At 47.2% G+C, this 21,260-nt stretch overlaps 1 protein-coding gene across 1 annotated transcript in view; it reads right to left on the bottom strand.

Annotated features, from left to right (window-relative positions):
* The window catches only part of LOC150018996 (cell adhesion molecule DSCAML1-like), a 144,115-nt gene that overhangs the window by 113,273 nt on the left and 9,582 nt on the right, over positions 1-21,260 (bottom strand). The window contains exons 2-3 of the mRNA XM_090267349.1: positions 13,260-13,577; positions 9,848-9,994 (exon numbers count right to left, since the gene is read on the bottom strand). Of these exons, the coding sequence (XP_090123475.1) occupies positions 9,848-9,994; positions 13,260-13,577 (465 nt within the window). The remainder of the gene's footprint in view (positions 1-9,847; positions 9,995-13,259; positions 13,578-21,260) is intronic.

The following is a 21,260-nucleotide window of genomic DNA, read 5'->3' on the forward strand; positions in this document are numbered from 1 at the left end:
ATGTGAACACCAGCAAAGCAAATGGGTTTTTGAAAACCCTATAATTTCACTGCAACCCTTGACTTCACTAAACACACATTTTTAGACTACAGCTCAGTTAGGTAGGCATTAAACAAAAAAGAGGTAGTCTAATGATGATTTATGTGTAAGATAACCTTCTATAAAGAATTCCACTCTGATTTCAGGGTAACTTACAGAGGTGCCGACTTAACCAAACAATGCCACTTGTTCCGTGTCCACTGCCACAGCGTGATCCCCGGGCACAGTCCTTGCTTGCCCGCAACTGTCTTATATCTGCTGAAATTCACCCAGTGGGTGCTTAGGAAATGTGGTGCCTGCTATCAACTAAATGGAAAAGCAAGTGCAACACATGCACACACTGCCAGAGGCACCTGTGAACACACACATTTCTGCTTGACTGAGGAGCTGCATCTGATGGGTCTGGAACCAACCAAATGGTGGACAAATGCACAGCAGCCTGCTGCCAGGAGATTGGAAGGGGTCCTGGGAGCTGCAGGAATGTGCTCCAGGTGGGGACTCAGGAATTCCTGGGGCACTGGCATCAAACCAGAGTTCTGATCTACCCTTCCCTGGCTTCATGGCCTTGGGCAGACCCCTCAACCACCCAAGCCTTGGTTTCCCTGTCTGTGAAATGAGGTTAAGAATGTGTCTCCCACAGATAGGGTTGGATTAAATAAAATGATACCAGTGAACTGGCTTTATAAACCAGAGAGCACCATACAAATGGAAGATGACACACGCAGCAGGGCACAATTTGAGAGGTGGCTCAAGTAATCTCTAAGAACTGAAATCACACTGTTCTGGACTCAGATCCCACTCCGCCACACTATGGCCTTGGGCAGGTGACTGGACTTCCCTGTGCCTCAGGCTCCTCATCTACAAAATGGAGATAATACCACCCACTACATAGAACACTTGTGAAGATTGAATGAAATGACTTGTGAAAAACACTTCTTGCATAAGAGCTCAATGACTGATCATTTATTTCCTTACTAACCATTATTATAACTATAATTATTATTTCAATTTAACCCATCTGACTAGGAAGAGAACTCCTTTGCTATTCTCAATGCTTCCTTGTAATCTCTAACCTACAAACTGTTTTAAGGCATTAGAAAGTAGGATTTTCTCTCTGCACCCCAAGAAAGAAAACAAGGCTATCTGAATCTGACACCCCCTTCCCCATAAAAGCAAACAATAAACAGACAACAACAACAAAAACAAAATTAAGGGCCAGCTACAAGTGCCTTAGTGAGAAAAATAGCAGTTGTCCTGGGTCCTTGGGTAAGTCCTCAGACTGGAGTCACAGAAGTGTGTTACAAGGAAAGAGATTGGACTTTGGAGACAAAAGCTCTGGGTCCAAGCCCACTGAAGGGCTGTGTGACTGGGAGCAAACTGTTTGGCCCCTCGGAATCACATTTCCTTTACACATAAGAGTGTGGATAGCATGTCTCCCTCACAGGGTCAAAAAGAGGATTAAAGGAGATAACATGCAGGTAATGCCACAGAACCCTGCATACACATTTGTTTTAATCCATGTTTATTTCCTCCCCTTCCGCTTCTCTGCTAACTGCACAAGTCACTGAACCTTACTGCATGTGTTTCCTTGTCTGTAAAATGGGGAAGGTCCTACGGGTTACTATGAGGAGTGAATGAGATAATGTAAAAACACTGTATAAACTGTCTAGTGCAATTACTTATTAATGAACCAGGGTTTGAGCACTTTGAACAGATTAGACCCAAGTATTTTGTAGAGTTGATCTTCTCTGTGTTGGTACCAAACTACATGCCTTCATTCTGTACCTGAACATAATTTGGATCAGGAACCATGCAAGCAAGGCACGAGAGAACACAGAGATTGATAATACTGTATCTTAGCCATTTTGTTTCCCTCGTTCGGCCCAGATAGTATCATGGCCTTTTGGAATTAGAAATATCATCGTGATCACCACTCTAGCCTCTGCTGCTATGGCTTTCACAAGATCACGTGCAAGGGGAGCCATTCTCTAATCCATGATCCCAGTGGACTGCTGCTTTGCATGGCTGCACGCTGGCCAACCTGTGTTCTGTTTCCAGTCCAGCACCCACGGTAGCACAGCCCAAGGTTGGGCAACGACATGAAGCTGGGTGGGCAATTTCCCTGCTGTGTTGAGGCCAGTCTTCCATCTGAGAGTTCAAGTCTCTCCAGAGGCTTGATTTTCATCTAAAGGATTCCATGTGTAACAGATTTCATTGTCCCCATTTCATAGGTGAATAAATTCAGGCTTTGAAAGTGACTTGCTTAGGGTGCTCTTTCTGCCACATCCCACTACCGCTTCTGGAAATTGTCCGCTCATATATGTCATCCAGTTTTGTATTGTTTTCTTTTCTGGTCAATTTGCAGTATGTATATATATATATATATGTGTGTGTGTGTGTGTGTGTGTGTGTGTGTGTGTGTGTGTATAATGTATATTAATGTATATATACATATATTATGTATATTAATTTTTTGTGAGGTAATATAATGTAATGTTTTGGAGCACAAGTAATGGAGTCTGAATGCAAAAGTTTAAATTGTGGGACTACCACTTACTAACCTTAGGCAATTCACTTAGCTTCTTTGTGCCTCAGTGTTTTTTTCTTTTTTATTAAATTTACCGGGGTGACATTGGTTAATAAAATGTGCCTCTGTCTTTTCATCTGTAAAATAGGGAATAACAGTCCCCTCACCTTCAAATTGATCTGAAGATTAAATGAACTAAACATATAAAATGCTTAGAACAGAGCCTGGCAACTGAGTAAGTGTCATTATTATGATGTTGTTTTCTTTTTTTCCTGGAACCAGATAGGACCTTCCTGAGTTAGTTGTCCTGCATTCTTTTCAGACTTCTCTCCCCACTTCTACTTACCCTCCAGCCATGTCCCCAGACCACCCACTCTCTCCTGGACTGCTTGCCTTTGCCTCTGTTGTCACCTCTGCCTCAATGCTGTTTCTGCATCTTTGGCCTGGGAATGTGTTCCAAGGCCTGAATGCAGGCCTCCACCCCATTCATGAGCCCCACTGAGCTGCTGCTATCAGGAAGAATCCCAGCCTCTGTTGTAGCACCTTCTTCACTGGAAGGTACTGTAAGCCCTAGATAAGGACTACTGAAGGGAAGAAGTAGGTCATGGTCAAGTTGGATTCCTCTGCAAGGCCTGACAATGTGCCTAGTGCCCAGCAGGGGCCCAAACCCCATTTGTTAAATTGCCTTAAGCATATCATCTATTTCATATTAGCAAAGGCTGACCATCTTAGCCCATTTTTCCCATGCCTCTAAATAGGTGAGAGCAGAGAGCCCCAGTTTTGCATCTCAACAATAGAGTGTCACACAGGAGGAACCCACAGAAGTGGTCTCCTTCTGGACAGCTCTGAAGCAGCTCGGTGTAATGGAGACCAGGGACCACCAAGCCTAACTCTTGTAGTACCACCAAATTTCTCTCTGACCTCAGGCAGGCCTCCGTCCTGCCTTCTTGCCACATGACAGTCCAGTTGGGAAGAGATTGGCATTTTGTCATCATCGTTAATCATCTTATTAGCACTGGAGGGGAGAGGGGTCTGAATAAAATACAGACCTTGTTCTTGATGATTACACATTCTGGTAGTGGGAATAGCACAGATCTTAAAATATTACAGGACAAAGTATGACCAGTGTTTGTGCAAGGAACTGATAAAGTCCTGAGGGAGTTCAGAAAAGGATTCCATAGGAGGTTAGTCTGGGTGATTTGTAAATCCATTCTTAGCAGAAATTGGGAAAGACATCATGGAAAAAGTAGTATTTGAATCAGACTTTGAAAGATAGGTAGATTTTAGATAAAGAGGGAAAAAGTCTGGTAGTAAAAGAGAAGCACCCCATGAGTAGTCACAGTAACGCGCCCTGAGAATGAGCAGGAGAGAAGGGCAAAGGAGGCATGAGTGAGCATTGGTTGTGGCCTGGGTTTCTTCATCAGTAATGAGGTGGCTGGGATAATGGGCTCTAGGCCCTTCAAGTTCTGACAGTCTGTGACTCCATTCCCTTGTAGCCCACATGTGTCCAAACTGGATGCGTAGCCCTACGCATCTCTGTCTCCTCTGCTATCCCTCCTCCACGCTGGTGTAAACTCCTGGGATCCAAAGTAGCCTTAGAGACAGCCTGAGCAAAATGAAAGAAACAAGTTGAATCTGTTTTCCAAAGTAAACCCAGATCATATTTGATTGTTTATAACGTTGAGACCCTCCATCCTTGCTCATCGAGCTAAAAACATGGCCTCATTCCTAAATTTCCAGATCAGGATCAGCTCCGTATCTTCCACTGGGCCAAAAACAGAGCCAGCACTCAATAAGCCTTCTTGTTAGAATGAGTGCTTTGTCCACTGATCTTTCAGCTACAGAGAGATCGGCTGCCCTTCAGAAAAGCCAAAACCTCTAATCACCACACACACAGCCAGAGGTCAGTGCAAGGGCTGGTGACACATATCTGTCCTCAGGCAAGTGCAGGAGACAGGGACAGGCCCTCCTCCTATGTTGGAACCCAAGGACAGTCCATTCTTAATGAAGAGCCTGCTCTGGAGAGGCAGCAGGAAGTGGCGCCACCCAGAGGACCCCAGCTCAAATCCAGGCTGCTTCCTAGCTGTGCAGCCTTGGGTAAGTTGCTTAACTTCCTGGGTCTCACTGTCCTCATTTATAAAATTAGGGGATCAGAAGAAACCAAGAAAAAAACAAAAAACAAAAAAAATGTTATCTCTGTTAAAGAGTTATTGTGAAAATTAGAGATAAAATATATATAAAATGCCTAACACAAGAAAGGTCTCAATACATGATAGATTATCATTAATCTTGTTGTTGTTGTTATGCTGTGGCGGGTGCTATGAAGACCCTGGGGAAAAAGAGATGTAAAGGACAAGGGTTACTCCCTCCTGCAGCAGACAGACAGAAACATCGCCTATGACGTAAGACAGAATGAAGTAAGTGCTCCAGGAATAAAATCAGAGGAGTGAGAAGTTCTGCCTCGGGTTACGTAAGGCCTCATGGAAGAGGGTGCATGTGAACTAAGTTTAAAAAGCAAAAGAGGAATAGGGTATCCATAGGAGAGCAGGAACTGGTGCAGTCCAGTCAGAGGAGACAACAGGATCAAATGAAAAGAGGTACAAAAACCCATGAACAATCTGGAACCCTGGGGAAAATGAGAGAGGTAGAAGAAGGGTGGTGGGTTCATAGACTCTCAGCTTGGGCACAGGTGGGCTGTGGTCAGGGAGCACTGCCCACTTTTCAGAAAAGACCTCTCTGGCCAGATTCTTCATTGTGCCTGCTCCTCCCCTCCCCAACATACAGTGTGCCCAGCCTGGCCAAGGCATGATGACAACCCTGCATTCAAGAGCCCCATTCGCATAGACAAGGGGGCTGATCCAGCTTGTCTTCCAGAACGACAGCAAATACATCTGGCCTGCACTTGAGCTGTGTCCAAAACTTCCCGCTGGGGCCAAGACAGCCAGTCAGGATGCTGGTGAAGAGCATACCAGGAAACTCCCATAGGAGGAGCATTGATATACTCAGGTCTGGTGGAAATTAAAAGCTTTTAGAAACAGGGCTGGATTTATCTTTATATCCCATAACTTGCATTGTAATGGTGATCATGCAGTTGGGAAATTAAACATCTTGGCTTCATGGGAGGCATAAATTTTATGTTCGTGCACAGCCTTTTGCCCTACTAACCCCATGCCACCTGCTCAGAAGAGCCAGTTCACCTCAAGACCAAGTCCACGGGAGAGAACGAAGGGGTAGGACTCTGCCCGATCACAGGTGAAAGGCTCTGTGCTTTTACCCACACATCTTTAAATAGCCTGATAGAAGGAAGATGACCAGCTTGGGGGAGGGGAAAGGGGGGGCAGAAAGGGGCAGGTGTGTTAAGTAGCTCTGGAGAAAGAGAGCACTTTGGGGCTGTCTCTCCAGCCTCTACAACCCCTGAGAAAAGCACAGCCAAAAAACGGCTTAGTTTCAGTGGCCAGCTCCTGAAGCTTGCCTGCGCCTCCCAATTGTGGGCAGTTGGGAAGGCTAATCTGTGAGCAAATTCCCAACTCACAGAGCTTGTTCAGGCCCCAAGCCTCTAATTCCTTCCAAAGCCTTTCAGAGAAAACCACTGAAGGGCAGGCCCTTCATTCACAGCGGCCTGTACCCAGCCCTCCCCACAGCACTTTCTCTTCCAAAGGAGATGACTGACTCCTGGAGCCTGATTGGACCACATCAGCTTCTGTCCCTCCTTCTGCTCTCTAGCACCTGCTCCTCCTGGCCCTGTGCTTGGTAAAGAAACTGAGCCCAGCCTTGCTGATCCAGAGTTCAGAGTCAACATCATTCTTCCTGCTCCAGAAGCCTTGGGAAGGGGCGTGACCAGGGCCCAGGTCCTTCCTTAACCTCAAGGCAACCTAATCATTAGCTCTCCCCCTCATTGTGGCTGCCTTCCAACCTCACAGACAACACAATCAGGCACACACTTGGTACAGTGTGATTATGGATGGCAGAGAATCCTATTTTATGGAAAAAAAAAAAGAATAAAGAATTTGCATTTCCAAAGCTAAAGTATCCAACACTGGGCCCAAGTTCTACCCCCTCAGCTACAGAGCCTGGCCAAAGCAAAACTCTGTTCTCTCTGGTTCTCATGGATTCCTCTGAGAGGGTGTTAATTGAATTCATGTGCTTTAGGCAGTCTGTCCAGAGATCTAAACTGTAACTATGGAGCGATCTAGAATGATAATGGATGGGGCTGGAGGGCTAGGCAGAAGAGGAAGATTCTCCAAAACTAAAAGAATGAAATGGATTCTGCAAAACCAAAGATGAACAGAGCCCTGCAGATTAGCACCAAGCCAACTTCCCTGATAATTATGCCCTTTGGGGCCACCAGCCCAGTACTGACATGAAAGGCAGCCCTGAAGAACCTGGGGAAGCTCACTGCCTCCAGTTCCTAAGCACAGGAGCCAAGTTAACCTTCCTTCTCTCCTCTTTGAGCTGGGCTCCTTCCTACCCCATGCCCACCACCCATTGTTATTTCAACTCCTCTGTCCACACTGTTCCCATATTCCTTCGAAACTCCCTACCACGCAACTAGGCATTCGCTGAACATTTAGTGAGCATTTGCCCTGAGTGTACTAGGGGGCATGCTAGAAGCCAGAGAATATGCATGAAAACAATCTAGTTCCCATCCTTGGGAAGCCTGTCTAGTGCAGAACATAGACCCTATGACATAAAAATACACACTCCGCAACAGGAAACAGCAGCACAGATGGGAACACTCTCCTGCACCTAATAATCCTCACAGCGACAGCCCATTCTCAGTGTGTCATCTTACACATATGAATTCGTTTCATTCTTAATCAAGCTCTAAAGGTAGTTCATCATCATCCTCATTTTATTATAGTTGGGGAAGTTGAGGCTCCAAGGGGGTAAATAACTTGCCCAGTTGGTAAGCAACGGAGTGAGTTTGAAGCCCAGGCAGTCTAGTCCTAGATATCTAGGCTTTTAATCATTGCACTCAACTCCGTTCCTAAAAGCCTTCCCTAAAAACCAACATTGATTTTCTTTCCCCTTCCAGAGGCCAAGGGCCTCATTGCCTGCAGCAGAGAAGCCTCTGTTGTAACCCTTTCATGGATACATTGGTGCAGGTGCTAGGAGGCAGGGTGAGAAAACTGACCTGAGTTCAAGCCCTGCCACTCTCCTAGACTGTGACCCAGAAGGTTACTTTACTTCTTTGAGCCTCAGTTCCTTCTTTCATGAAGTAGAGTGGGGAAAATACACTTAAGGACATTTTGTAAGGATAAAATGAGATCATACATGAAAAGTTTCTTAACTCAGTGCCTGGCATCTAGAAAGCACTCAAAATTCCTTCTCCCCCTCTCTTCCCCTCCTCACCTTCTTCTCTCCTTCTCCTTCTTATTATTTTAATGACTATAACTCTTAGTCCATAAACCCAAGTGTATAAGAGATACCACAGTTCTGTATATTCTTTGAATCACTTTCAACCTTATTTTGTTGGACAGATAGGACATTCAGTCTCCATCACTGAGGTTTCCCACATAGAGGTGGCAGTGTCTAGGGACTCTCTGGCCATCACCAGTCCATTGTCCCTGTCTGCACTATCCCTTTGGGTCTTGAGTTGTGCACCTCATGCCTCATCTGGACACAAGAACACCAGCCTCTTAGTCCTAGACCACATGGAGCCACACACAGTCACCCCAGTGAGGTTCGACAACTTCCTATAGCACCATCCCTCTCTGTGGTATTCATGTATCTCCTATGTATTTGTTGCTTTTAGAGGCGAGGCCCTCCTCCCCAGCCAGAGTATCCATCCTAACCTTTCTTGTTCACTGTGGTTTTACAAAAGGCAGGAGGAGCAGCTGTCTTCAAGTAGCTTCGGATTCCTGCCCCACTACAAGTTCTGAGGCCAGGAGATATAATGGTCTGGCCATCTGCTTGGAAGTAAGAGAAGGAAGAAGTGCCAAGAGCAAAACACAAATTAATGTCTCAAAAAGCTTCCTGCCACATTAGCTGTAAATGTGACCAGGCATTAGTTCCAGCTATACACTGGAGCTCCCAGAGCTTCACAACTGCTGGGGCCCAGCGCTCTACTCCTAGAGACGGCGCTCTGGCTGGGGGCTGGCCCCACACACTGCAGGATTGAAAAGAGCTCACCGTATACACATGCTGCTGTATTGTGTGGGGGTTTACACTGATTAATGGATTCTTGAAACTTGAAAATAAATAAATAAAGAGCTCACTGTGGCTTCGAGTGCACCACAGGATTAAGAAGCCTTGCTTTACAGGCTCCATGCAGAGAAGCCTGTCTTTCCCAACTAACCTGAAAACCTGGAGCAACTAGAATCATTTCACATGACTAGTGATGGGACATCAATGTGGAAGGGGCACTCAGAGAGCGTCAGGTCAAGTTCCTCCATTTGGCAGAAAGAAAAACCAAGGTCATTGGTAGAGAAAGGATGAAAAGGCAGGAAAGCCTCTGCAATGTGCCAGGATGAAGGGAGAGATGCTGGAACAAGTGGAAGAGGGGGAAACCACAGTTTTACAACTGGAGGCCTGGAAGCATTTTGAGGACTTGAGGTCCTCTTGGGATTTCTAGACCTGTTTTCCTGTTGAAGGACAACCCTGAATAGGGAAAAGGGACCAATAATGAAGGGCTCACAATCACAGCAGCTCCGACAAGGTGAACCTACAACATGATTAACCTCTTCTCCCAGTGCAGGCAAGGAGTGAGCCAGCTAGAATTCTGATGGAGTCTTTAGCTAACTCAGGAAAAGTAGTCCCATATCATCCTGCAAAAAATTGATCACAAACACGGCCCACAAACCAGCATCTTATCCTCCTCTCCCCACAACCATTCACGAATGAGGTGCTTCCAACCTTAACTCCAATCCGTAAGGGCAAAGGCAAGAAAAGACTCAGGGGTAGGAAGGAGGGGGACCCCACTCCTTTGGTGAGTGTCTAATGGGAGCTTTACACACCCAGCACAGGCTGCTGGCCATGGGTTTTCACCAGGCCACACAGAGATGTACCGACCTGAGACCAAGGACACTTTTTTCTGCCGAAGCATCACCAGAACAGTAACAAACTGCTCACCGGAACTGACCTCAAGATCTTGGTGAGCTCCACATGACCAACTCAGCACCTCTGCTTTCTTGCTTCCCCACCCCAGGCCCCCTGCCTGCTGTGGCCCTGCAGTTTTTTCTCCCATCCAAGACCTAACCAGGCCCAACCCTGCTTAGCTTCCATCAGATGAGATTGGGAGCATTCAGGGTGGTATGGCCATGGGTCCCAGTTCTTTCTTACCTGGGATGATGGAGATGGTATCCTTCTCCCAGGACACAACGCTAACATATTCCTGCACTGAAGAGGGGATGAGGCACTTGAAGACAGCCATGTTTCCACGCATTGACCTTTGATCCTCCACCCGGACGGTGTAGGGTTCCCTGAAAACTGCAGAGAGATGAGGAGCAGGGAAGAGAACAGTATCACAAGGCTTGACTGTGGCATGGCGAGGTGCCCAAGAAAGCCAGTTCAACCCCCTCAGCACCCCAAGGCCTCAGCCTCCATCACCTCTTCCCCCACCTCCCACTTACCCAGCCCCGAAGTACCTGCCATGGTCTTACTCCCACTCTGCTGAGCAGCCCACTCTCCCTCTGAAATAGCCAGCCTTCCTTCACAAGATCATAAATTCAGCTTCTAACCTTTCCAAGTTCAATGAGTAGTAACGAACTGTATGAAATTGGAGGGACCAGAGGGAAGCACCTGACCGTGAAGTGTGATCATACTCAACAAAGGCATGTGTGAGTAACAAGGCAATGGGTTAGAATTCATCTAAGGAAATCAAACTTGATTTTCTACATTATCCCTGGGCCCAGGGTGGCAAGAGTCTTGGGCACAGTGACCACAGATTGCCAAAATAAAAACTGACACATGATCTAACAACAGATTTTTGTGCCACTCAATGTGAAAAGCAGTTTGGGAAAATGGAGTATAGAAGAAGAACTGGAGGGTTTGGTGGTTTTACTTGAGAGAGTATTTATATCTTTGTTTCTGAAAATGCAGAATGCAGAGACACGGACAATCTCCAAGATCCTCCAAAACAAAGCTTCCTGGCTTTCTGCCCACTCCTGACACTGCCTACACCTGAACTCTAGACTTTCTCCTGCCTTCAGAAGCATCTCTTTCCCCTCAGTGCAATGAAGACCACCACCTGAGTCCCAGGGTTGGTTTGTGGGGTGCTGTTACCTGCCACCACTCTACGTGTCAGGTCCTGTGGGTGGGCTAGCCCAGCCTTAGGGGTGGGCCTGAGGGGCCTGGCTTGTCCTCCTCTGTTTGGCCTCCACCAAGGGTTCACTCCATTCTACCACCCCTCCTCTGCCAAGCAGAACTGGAGTCTCCAGAGCCCGACTGCCTACCGACCTTGTCCCTCAGCAGGCACCTGGGCAGTGTGCCCTCCTGCTCTCTCTGCCAGGGTTGCCAGGGTGACACTTGCGGGCCCAGTAGCCCCTCTGGCTATGCACCTGCAGCCCCTTTGCCTCCATCAAGAACCTCTTAATTGGTTGTGTTTCCAGTAGGGCCAGCCCTCCCCGGCCCTCCCCCCAGCCTTCATTCTTTCCCATCTCTGTTTTGTGGCTGTAATGGGAAGAGATACAGTTAAGGTGGAAGAGAGAGGAGTGGAGGGAGGCACTGCCAACTGGGCTTTGTGGGACTATGGCCCACTCTTCTGTGGGTCTGGGCATGGCACTGCTGTGGATGTGGGGAACACACAGAGGAGACTAAGAGAAGCTGACTCTGGAGGGAAGCAGAGGAGAGGAGGGGACAGGGCTGCGGTTTGGGTGCATACCACCCAGGACAGGTCAAGGGAACCAGCAGAGGCCAGTGGTTAACAGTATTAGACAAGCAGGATCTGCCTCCTCTGCCTTTGAGTAGCTGTGTGTCCTGGGCAAGAACTAGTTAACCTCTAGGAGCCTCAGCTTCCTCATTTGGTAAAGGAAGTAATAATAATAATAATGGCAGCATGTATAAGGCCTGGCACGTGGAAGGAAGGCACGGCAACAATGTTGTGCCACTATAGCTACATCTGGCCACCTACCCTTGGTGAACTGTCTTAACCCTTCTTTGTCACAGTCCCCTCATTTGTAAGAAACACTTTATAGAATTATTGTAAATACTGCATCCTAACCCAATGAAGGGTATGTAATAGGAAAAGTAAATCACTTCCTTTTAGCTTGCGGAGGCCGAAATTGGGCTCCAAATCCTGGCCTTAGTGCTCCCAGCCAGACACCTGGTATTACTAGAGGAACAGAGCAGAGGACCTGCTCCTGAAAAGCGATTGGCTGGGAAGCCCCAGGGGTGATACTCTGAGCATGGCCTGGGGTTCGAAGAGCTCATTCTCTCCCCCCAAACAAAACGGAAGAAAATCAGCTCTTTGATTAAGAACTGCTACCCCTTCTCATTCCCTATAAACACGGGTCCCCAGCTACTTGGAACCTTGTTCTCATGAGAGGCACTTCTGAATCAGAAAGACCCAGGGAGTCAGAGATCCTGCAGGATCTGTCACTAGGCATATGGCTTAGGGGGCCTTCTCCAGAGCTCACTTTCCTCTGCCAGGAAAGATGGTGGATCTCAGGCCTGGTGTCACTGCAGCAGGCTGGTTGGAATGCTATCTGTCCTCTCCCACCCAAAAAGTGCTCCTAAGAAAACCATTTCCCGCACTTCAGTGCTTTTTTACTGTTTGAGCACACCTCACAACTGACGATGACACGCCAGCATAGCATGACACCCTAGTTAAGAGTAGCTGAGCTAAGTCATTCTGTGCCTCCAGACCTAACTCAGAGAAATGGGTTTTCTGTTTTCTTTAAAGAGACCATCTCAGAACCTCTCACTTTCTCGACTCCATTAACTCTTCCAAAGACCAAACTCCTTCATTGCTAAGTTCTTCATCATGAATTTCACCTAAATGCCTGTTCTGATGAGATATATTGTACTCGAATGTCCATAAGCAATGGAATGGATATAGTGCAGTACAGTCAAACCACAGAAGACTGTACAGCAAAGAATGAACGACCTTCACCTACACAAAGCAGTAGGGGTCAATCCCACAAACATGATAGTGAGCAAAAGATTCAGGAGAATACATACTGTAGGGATCCATTTACATCAACAGTGTTAGAAGTCAGTACTGCAGTTTCCCCTATGGAATGGTGATAGAAAAGGCATAAGGGGGTCTTCTGAGCTACTGATACTGTATATCTTGAACTGGTATATCTTAAACTTTGTGAAAATTCATCAGGCTGCTATATGTATAATAAATGCTCTTTTCTATATATTCTATTTCAATAAAAAGGGTTGTTTTTTTTTTTAAAGAAAGAAACTCAATGTTTCCCATGAGTCAAGCACTGAAATGAGCACTTAATTTAAATGAGTGCTATCTCATTTAATGACCACATGTGGTGATAAACTGGTATAACCTTTGCAGATGAGGAAACTGAGACTCAGAAAGGTGTGTTCTCAGCCTAAAGACACACAGGAAGTGGCAGAGATAAGATTCCGAAGAACAAAACTCTCCTTGAGGGCCTGACTGTACCCAAATCTCCCCTTGCCCCTCGTGCTAGAATGCTACGCCCATATCTTCAGAATGATGGATGCTGCCCGTCCCCATACCGGCCCTTCAGACTGAGTTCCCCAGCAGGGGAGCAGGCCATAGTTCCTGTACCTGCTTTGACACGGATGTTGGGGCTCCGGATCTTGCCGGCAGCATTTTCCGCTGTGCAGAAGTAGTCATTGTCGTGGATAAAGCTATTGAAGGCGGAGGGGGAGAAGGGGTAGAGCTGCAGTGTCCCATTGGCATGGACGTGCCGGATGTGCGGCACATCATAGATGTCGTCCCCGGTGGCGAGGTACCATCGAAGGGCTGCGCTGGGGGAGCCTGCAGCCGGGCAGGGCACAACCACCCCCACGGAGCTGGAAAAGGTCACCTGCTGCAAGGAGTCATTTACAAAGTAGAGGCTGGTGCCGACATCATCAGGGCGGGCTGCGGGGGAGGCGAGGGGAGAGGCTTCGTTAGTGGCTCTCTAATAACACCCTCAAGGGCCAGGAGACATGCAAAAGCCCACACATATAACAGTCAAGCACCAGCCATTCAATATGCACTTGCTGAGTGCTGACTATACACCAGGCACTGGCAAAAGTTGAGTATGAGGCAGTTCCTGCCCTACAGGATCTTCCAGTCTGACACAGGAATGGCAAAAGTTAAAACATCTCATTTTCCATGACAAGCCTAGTCCATGGAGAGAGGTGGACGCCACTCTGCTATGTTGAAGGGTTTGAAGCCATTATTTATTGAGCAGCTACTTTACATAGGCAGGCTCACACCTCAATACCTCAGTTCATCTGTACAATCCTGAGAGGAGATGTCACCATTTCTTCCTCTTCTTTTTTAAACTATTTTCTTTTATAGGCTGAGAATAGTTATGTGATTTGCCTGAGATGACACAGCTAATAAGCCACAGAATTGAAATTTGAAGCCATTGTTCCTAAAGAGGATCTTAGTGCATTTTCTATCACACCATAGCTGAAAGGTAAGAGATCTAAGACCATGTCCTAAGAGGGCTGACTGGCTAAAGGAAGTAGGAATGTGGCCTGGAAGATAGAACACTCCAGGAGACCTTGACTCTCAAGGTCTTCCACCTCTGGAGGTCAATTTCGAAAATGCATAGCCCCAGAGGGCTGATGAGGACCAGTGGTACTGTGGGTGGATAAATTTGAACTCAGGGAGCAAGAGACCCACCCTGGTTCTAAACCTGGCCCTCACATGACTGTGGAACTCCCTTCCCCACTCTGATTGCCTTTTCCTTAGCTTGTAAAATGGGGAGAGGATGGACAAGGCTGCAAGACTCCATGCGTCTCTGACATGTTGTCATCGCAACACTCAGTCACACAGAGAACATACTCACACGATTGCTGCTACCTGACAACGGCGGGGCCACCTCACAGGGAGGACAGCCGTCTGCAACCCTCATCTCAGCAAAGGACCTCCCTTCCTACTAAGGAGCCACCTCTCAACAAATAGCAGCAAATTCAGAGGAAAGGAGAGCCTGCTCCCAGGACTCCCACTGGAAGCCGCTCCCTCTCCACCAGGAAGATCAAGGAGCAAACAAACCACTCTGCTGCTTGTTTAAAGAACATTGAGAGGGACCCAACTTGACCTCAATTTCCACAATTTATGGGGAGGGGGACGGCCTGAATCTGGACTGTATTAATATTCTTGGCTTAACTCTGAGCTGAGCCTCCAGGGAGAAGAATATACCAGGCAGTTTGTTGAGGGAGGCCATTAAGCCTCATTGGTCAGAGCAATTCACATCATCTCATAAAAAGTGTGATGAAGCCATTAGCAGCAGTGGTGGAAAACAGATTCGTGGGCTGCTTGCTGAAGTGTCAGGGGCATCCTCTCAGCAGCAAAGGCATTTGCTGTGCCCACCAGGCCCAACACCCTTAGCAGCTGAAGGATTTCTGGGGAGGAGGAGCAACATCTCCTTCCTAACCTCCTCTTCACTCTGTCTCCCCTCTGACAGTCCCGGTGGAAAACGGCCCACCTGGAGACCCTCAGAAGCTCAGAGGATGCCCAACTCGCAGTGACTGGAGTGTTCTCCAAGCTTGTGAAATGACACCATTTCACTGATAAGCAAACTGAGACTTAGGAAAGCTTCTCTTAGGATCCACATTTACCAGGTTCCCCTTCCCCAAGCCTGCTCACCTTCTGAAAGACTTCCTTATCAAGATTCATTCAACAAATATTTCATAAGCATCTTCTAGGTGCCAGGCACTGCTGTAAACACTTTACTTCTATGTCCTCTTTTAATCCTATCAACAACCTTATGAAATAGACATTATTATTATCTCAGATTAAAGATGAGGCAACTAAAGCACTGAGAGATAAAAGCAATTTACTCAAAACCACACAAACAGTAAGTGGGGGCTCTGGGATGCAGATGCAGGCAATCTTGAGCCCAGAGTCTGAGTTCTTAACCATTAGATCATTGTAACCACCACAGTAATACAGAGGGGACTCGCACCTCCCTTAAATACCACTGGTCTCCAACTTCTATATTCAACTGGCCAGAAACAGAATTAATACAACTATACACACACACACACACACACACACACACACCCCTCCTGGAGGGGCCTTTGTCAGACTTGACATTTCAGACAATACTTAGCCTGGGGTCCTGGCTGCTTCTTGAGACAACCTAGTTAATCAGACACCCTCACTATGGCAGCTTTATGGATATTGGGAGCCAAAATCCATCAAAAAAACAGAAGGACTCTATCCTGTGCCTGACAAATGGACTTAGGAACCTCAGAAAGACTCCTGATGAAGAGGAATTCAGGAATTGTCTGATACAAGATACAGGGTAAGAGGAAAGGTATAAGGGGACTGAATGGTAATGGGAAAAAAAATCACAATAAAAATTTAAAATTTTTTAAGAGTTAAAAAAAGGAAACAAAAAAGAAAAAGAAAACATAATTAAGGATAAGTATGATATAGCCCCAGTAACGATTATATCACCAGCAGTAATAATAGCCACCACAGATTTCACATCTGCATGACTTTCTAGGGGATATTACTATTATATTTCCATTTTATAGACAAGGAAATTAAGACAAAGGTAACTAATTTACCAAAGTAACAGAGTGTAAGTGTCATATCTGGGACCAGAACCCACTGGGCCTCACTTTCAGAGCCTGGGGATGGAACTGCTCTATATTGTATGTGCCACTCTGAAGCCAGATCAAAGCACAAAACCCATGCTGGATTCTCCTCTCCATCCCACCCCACCCCAAACACACATTCTGTCCTGACTGGAAGTCTGTTCCACCTCCCTGCCTGTTGAGACAGCCTCTTTCCCAGGCCTCCCCCCAGCCCCCGCCTCCAACCAGGAGCACGGACCAGAGACAGCAGCCCTCCTGCACTCAGGGCCTCAGATCTTGCCAGAGCCACAGACATAGGATCCTCAGCAACTACAAATAAGTAGATTTAATTGATGAATTGGCTGGGATTGCCCAGCCACCTGTCAGGGCTCATGAAAGGGCAGATTTATAGCAAAAGGAGAGCAGCCTCATATACCTCCCACCTGGGATGTGAACTGCTATCTTCTGAATCTGGGAAGTTGGGGAGGATTAGATTAACCATTCATTTCTGCTTATGTCTCTGACAGAGCATTGCCATCAAGAAACATCACCCGCAGGTGTAAAACAATAGCATTCTGCACTTACGTCGGATTCATATTTTACCATCAGGAGGCACTTGTCAGCCCAAAATGCAGAAGCTCTTCCATAAACATTAATTTAGCCTCACCCCACCTGCCATGTGAAAGGAGTAAACAAATCCATAAAGGGGAAACTGAGGCACTGACCACCTTAAGTCCTTGCAACATGCCAAGATAAAGACTGGTATAAAGACACCAGGTGAGTGGCTGCAGTAGTAATGGGCACGTGCAGTCACCACACCAAGGAAGGGGAGTAGCAAGGGCCCAAGGGCACCACTGAGTCTGGTGTGACCTCTGTGCTGGGGCTTTGCCTCCTTCTGTCTCCTGCTTGAGACTTCAGAGCAGTGACCAAGCCTCAGCAAGCTTTGAGAGGAGCAGGAAAGTGTGGTACAACAGATGGAGCCCTGGGAGGAGTCTGACAGAGCTACTTCCCTCCTGGGGCGCACCCCTGGCCTGCTGTGCTATAACAGGGCAGCAGCCCTCCCCAAACTCCCCACAGCCCATGGTTTTGGGGATGGGGGAAGAAGATAATACAGTTTTGGGGGTACTTTGCATATCTAAGGCAGGCTGGTAGCTAGAAAATAGCTGTACTACAGCCCAGGTAAAAGGTACATTTAAGACATCTACTTTGCATATCAATGACAAGGTGATAGCCCCAACCTTTCCTGAAAGGAAGCTGTGCTGGGTACAGCTTAAGATACTTTTCATAACAATGAGGTATGGGGCTCTGGGTCAGCATTTAAAATTAGAGGGAGGCATGCAGAAAGGGCCCACACTGTTCGAAAGGATGAAGAAGGGCCCCGCTGTCTGCCATGAGAAGCAGCATGATGGAAGGAGCACATTAGAGGAGCATGATGGAGCAGCAGGTTGTAGCAGCCATGTGAGAAGTAGCTCTGTAGTCTGTAGTCAGGGTTTGGCCCTGCAACCTGGGCTAATGTAACAGGGGTCTCCAAAAGTCCCCACTGCCCATGGTTTTGGGGATGCGAGAAGTAAATAATACAGCTTTTAAGGTACTTTGCATATCTATAGCAGGCTGGTAGCTAGGGTCAGTAGGAGGGCAGATGATACTGTTTAAGATATTTTGCATATCAATGACAAGGATATAGCCAAGCCTTTTCCTGAAGGAGCCAGGCAGAAGGAAAGGAGAGAGCCATTTTGCGTGCTGGGTCAGGTGGTTTCAAAGACTGCAGGTGAACCCCACCAGCTGGCCATGAGGTCAGGTATGTAAGGCGGTACCATGTGGTTCTGGATTAAGAGCATGGAGAACACTGCGACATGGGTGGGACCTACCTAACCAGGCACAGATGGATGGGAGCTACTGGGAACACTGATGGAGAGGACACTCTCTTAGGCTTTGTGCCTTTCCTGGACTTCACCATAGTCCATTGTAACACAGCACATGCTTTTCTGGACTATTATATGGAGGCTGAATGACAATATACCCCAGATCCTGAAGGAGAGAGCTAACGGGGTGGGGAACTATTGGGTTTGGTTCTGGGCTTATAGCCTTTTGGGGAGCAAGGGACATACTGGGTCTCATGGGAGAACAAGGCGCTGAGAAGGACTGCTTACAGTCTCCCCCACCCCCGCCCCCAGCTTGGAATATTGTAAATAAAGACCTGTTTTCCTCAACACTAATTGTTGGGTCGTACACCAAGGCTCCACTTGAACGAGTGCCACTTTGCTTGGTAACAGTGTGACCTTAGGCAAGACCAATTACCCTTTCTGAGTCTCAAAGTCAAAAGAGGGAGGGTTGCATCATCTTACCTTACCCCCAGGTAAAACAGAGTATGAAAGTACTTGGCTCCCCATAATTGGGATATGTGAATATGAGGTATAGGGCTGCTATTCCTGTCTCCACAATCCCCCCAGGGTCCAGGGTTCCCAAGCTTACTGCAGAGGGCAACCAGGGCACAGCTCCCCTCTGCAGCCGCAGAACTCCAAACCTTTCCCACCCCCACTTCACCTCAGCCTTCTCCCAAAGCTTCAGTTCTCCCCTCCCCCTGGGTCCTTTCTGACCCAGGGACCAGGAAGGACTTGTTTCTTCAAGAGATAAGGAGCGCCAGCCATGTGCTCAGCAGGCCCCCAGGTATGGTGGAAGACATCAAAGACGGGAAAATGGCCACCTGCTAGGAGCTTATAAAGGAGACGGAGCACAGGAAAGGGTTAACCCACAGCTCAGGGCAGTGTGTGGGAAGGAGGGAGTACTGACACAGACAGGAAGAGCCACTGGGAGGGGAAGGTAAGTTTCTCAGCAGCCAGAGAAAAGCTTAGGGAATGGGAGGTGGGGGTGGAGCTTGAGCTGAGCCTGATGGAGGATCTGAACGAAGGAGGGCCCTCCTAGAGAAAGGCCCGCCTGAACAATGGCTCAGTGACGGGTATGGATGTGGCATGTTTGGGGGAGCACTGGGTGGGGCTGGGGAGAAAAAGCAAAAACAGCGGATTGACCCTCAGTGGCGGAAGGCAGTGGGGAGGCTTGCACCAGGAGAGGCGTTACTGAGATCATTCAAGGTCTTGTAGCCCTAGGCCTAACTTCGTTTTGGCTACACACCCATTCCCCTGAAGGCTTATTGACCTGGCTAATGGTACAGAGTTCTCCAAAGAAAGGAGGCTAGGACTGGTTGAACACCTACTGTATGGCAGGCACTGAGGTTTGTGTGCTTCAAAGGCATTTTCTCATTTAATCCTCACACAAAGGTACCAAGTAGGCCCTGTTAGCCTCATTTACAGATGAGGAAAAGGAGGCTTCTGGGGAGAAATTCTCCAAGATGGCACAGCTAGACAGAGATAGAGCCAACATTTACCCAAGGTCTGTCTGGCTCCCAAGCCTGAGTATTTTCTGTCACAATGCTGAAGGGTTCAAAGTTTGGGGCCTGATGAGGTTTCTCCTTCACTTCTCTGGAAGTAAGTCTTAATTTGGAAAACCAGTCCTTGAACAGGAAACTCGTACTTGTCAGAACATGGCGGTCCAGTCAGTGTGAAAAACGGGAGTGTGGCTTCTGCTGCGGCTGTGCTCGTCTTGTCCCAAAGGCTCCTCCCTCCAGCCCAGTTCCTTCGGGGCATCTGTGCTGCCTACGCCTCCTGTTATTTCATTGTCAAAACGTGCTGGCGGCTGGGCCCCGCCCCCTGACTTTTGACATATGCAAATAAACTGTATGCAAATTAACCTAGGTCCCAACTTCTCCCGTAAGAAATTGGACTTTGCTCGTTCCCAAAAGAAATGTAGATGGACTGAACACGACATATTGACTGGGGAAAAACAGGGAGCTGTAAATAACCTGTTTAATGTGTTGATGGGTAAACTCACCCTAACCTAAATGTGTGTCCAGAAAAGGTGTGGCGACAGCACGTGGAAGAACATAAGCAGGGAATTCTAATAGGTTCTTAAAATGAATTGGGAGTTCCATTTCTTTTTTTGTCTTACTTTGCTGTTGTTATTATACCTTTTTAAGTTTGGGAGTTTTTCTTTTAACTTTAACACGCTTTTTTTTTTTTTCTCCTCCCTTTGCTCAATAAACCCAGTATAAATATCTAGTTCTTTGGATGATTTCTTGGAGCAAAGGCAGCCTGACATTACATTTCCCCTTAAATCCCGGCCATCCTTCCAGCTCTTTCTTTCCTCTGCACATAGAATCAGGTGTATTTAGAGAGAACGACAAGGAGGGGAAAACATTTCAATAAGTAAAGAGACATTCATATCAACAGCAAAGTTTCTTTAGGTCAAAAAGGGATGTGGAATTTTAATAGAAAATGGGAGTTATGGGTTTGGTTGTGATGTGAGAGAAGCCTAGACTTAAACCCAGTTAATCTTCTCAGCCGTTTAACACTGAGCACCACCCAATGCTGTGTTTCATAAAATAGGCTCCAAATCGCTAGGAGATTAGAAGTGTAGAAATAAATAGCACAGCAATATTTTTAAACCAGAAATCACCCCCAGGCATTTGGGGTACCCTCAGGGTCACCACTGAAACCTAAATATCCATTGCAACAACTCCCTCCCTCTGCGTCTGGCCATTGGGATTAGTTCGTCAAAGGAAACTGGACACCCATGTATTCAACACCCATGGGATAAGGGTGTCTGGCCAACTGAGGCTTCCTCATAGGTGTGTGCACTGAATTATCCCCATGTAATCATTTCTAATCATTATAAATGACAACCCAAGGGGACTGAAATATTAATACCTCACCACCTCCACAGGAAGAGTTGAGTCATTTTGTTTTCTTCCTTTACAATATTTACTCATCTCATTCACTGAACTTTTCACCCAGGAGCATCTGCCAGTGCTGGGGCCCCTGTAACAACCCTCACCCCAGGCAGGCAAGCGCATGAAAGAGGTACTGGTGCCTGGACACAGCAAGCATGGATGGGAGGAAGCACTGGGTCTTCAGGGGAGCAGGGTGGCAGAAGAAGTGGTCAGCGCTCCCCTGCAGGGCTGTGAATTCCC

Source organism: Furipterus horrens, unplaced genomic scaffold (assembly GCF_987537825.1).
Source record: "Furipterus horrens unplaced genomic scaffold, mFurHor1.1.pri manual_scaffold_2, whole genome shotgun sequence".
NCBI classification, from domain to species: Eukaryota; Metazoa; Chordata; class Mammalia; order Chiroptera; family Furipteridae; genus Furipterus; species Furipterus horrens.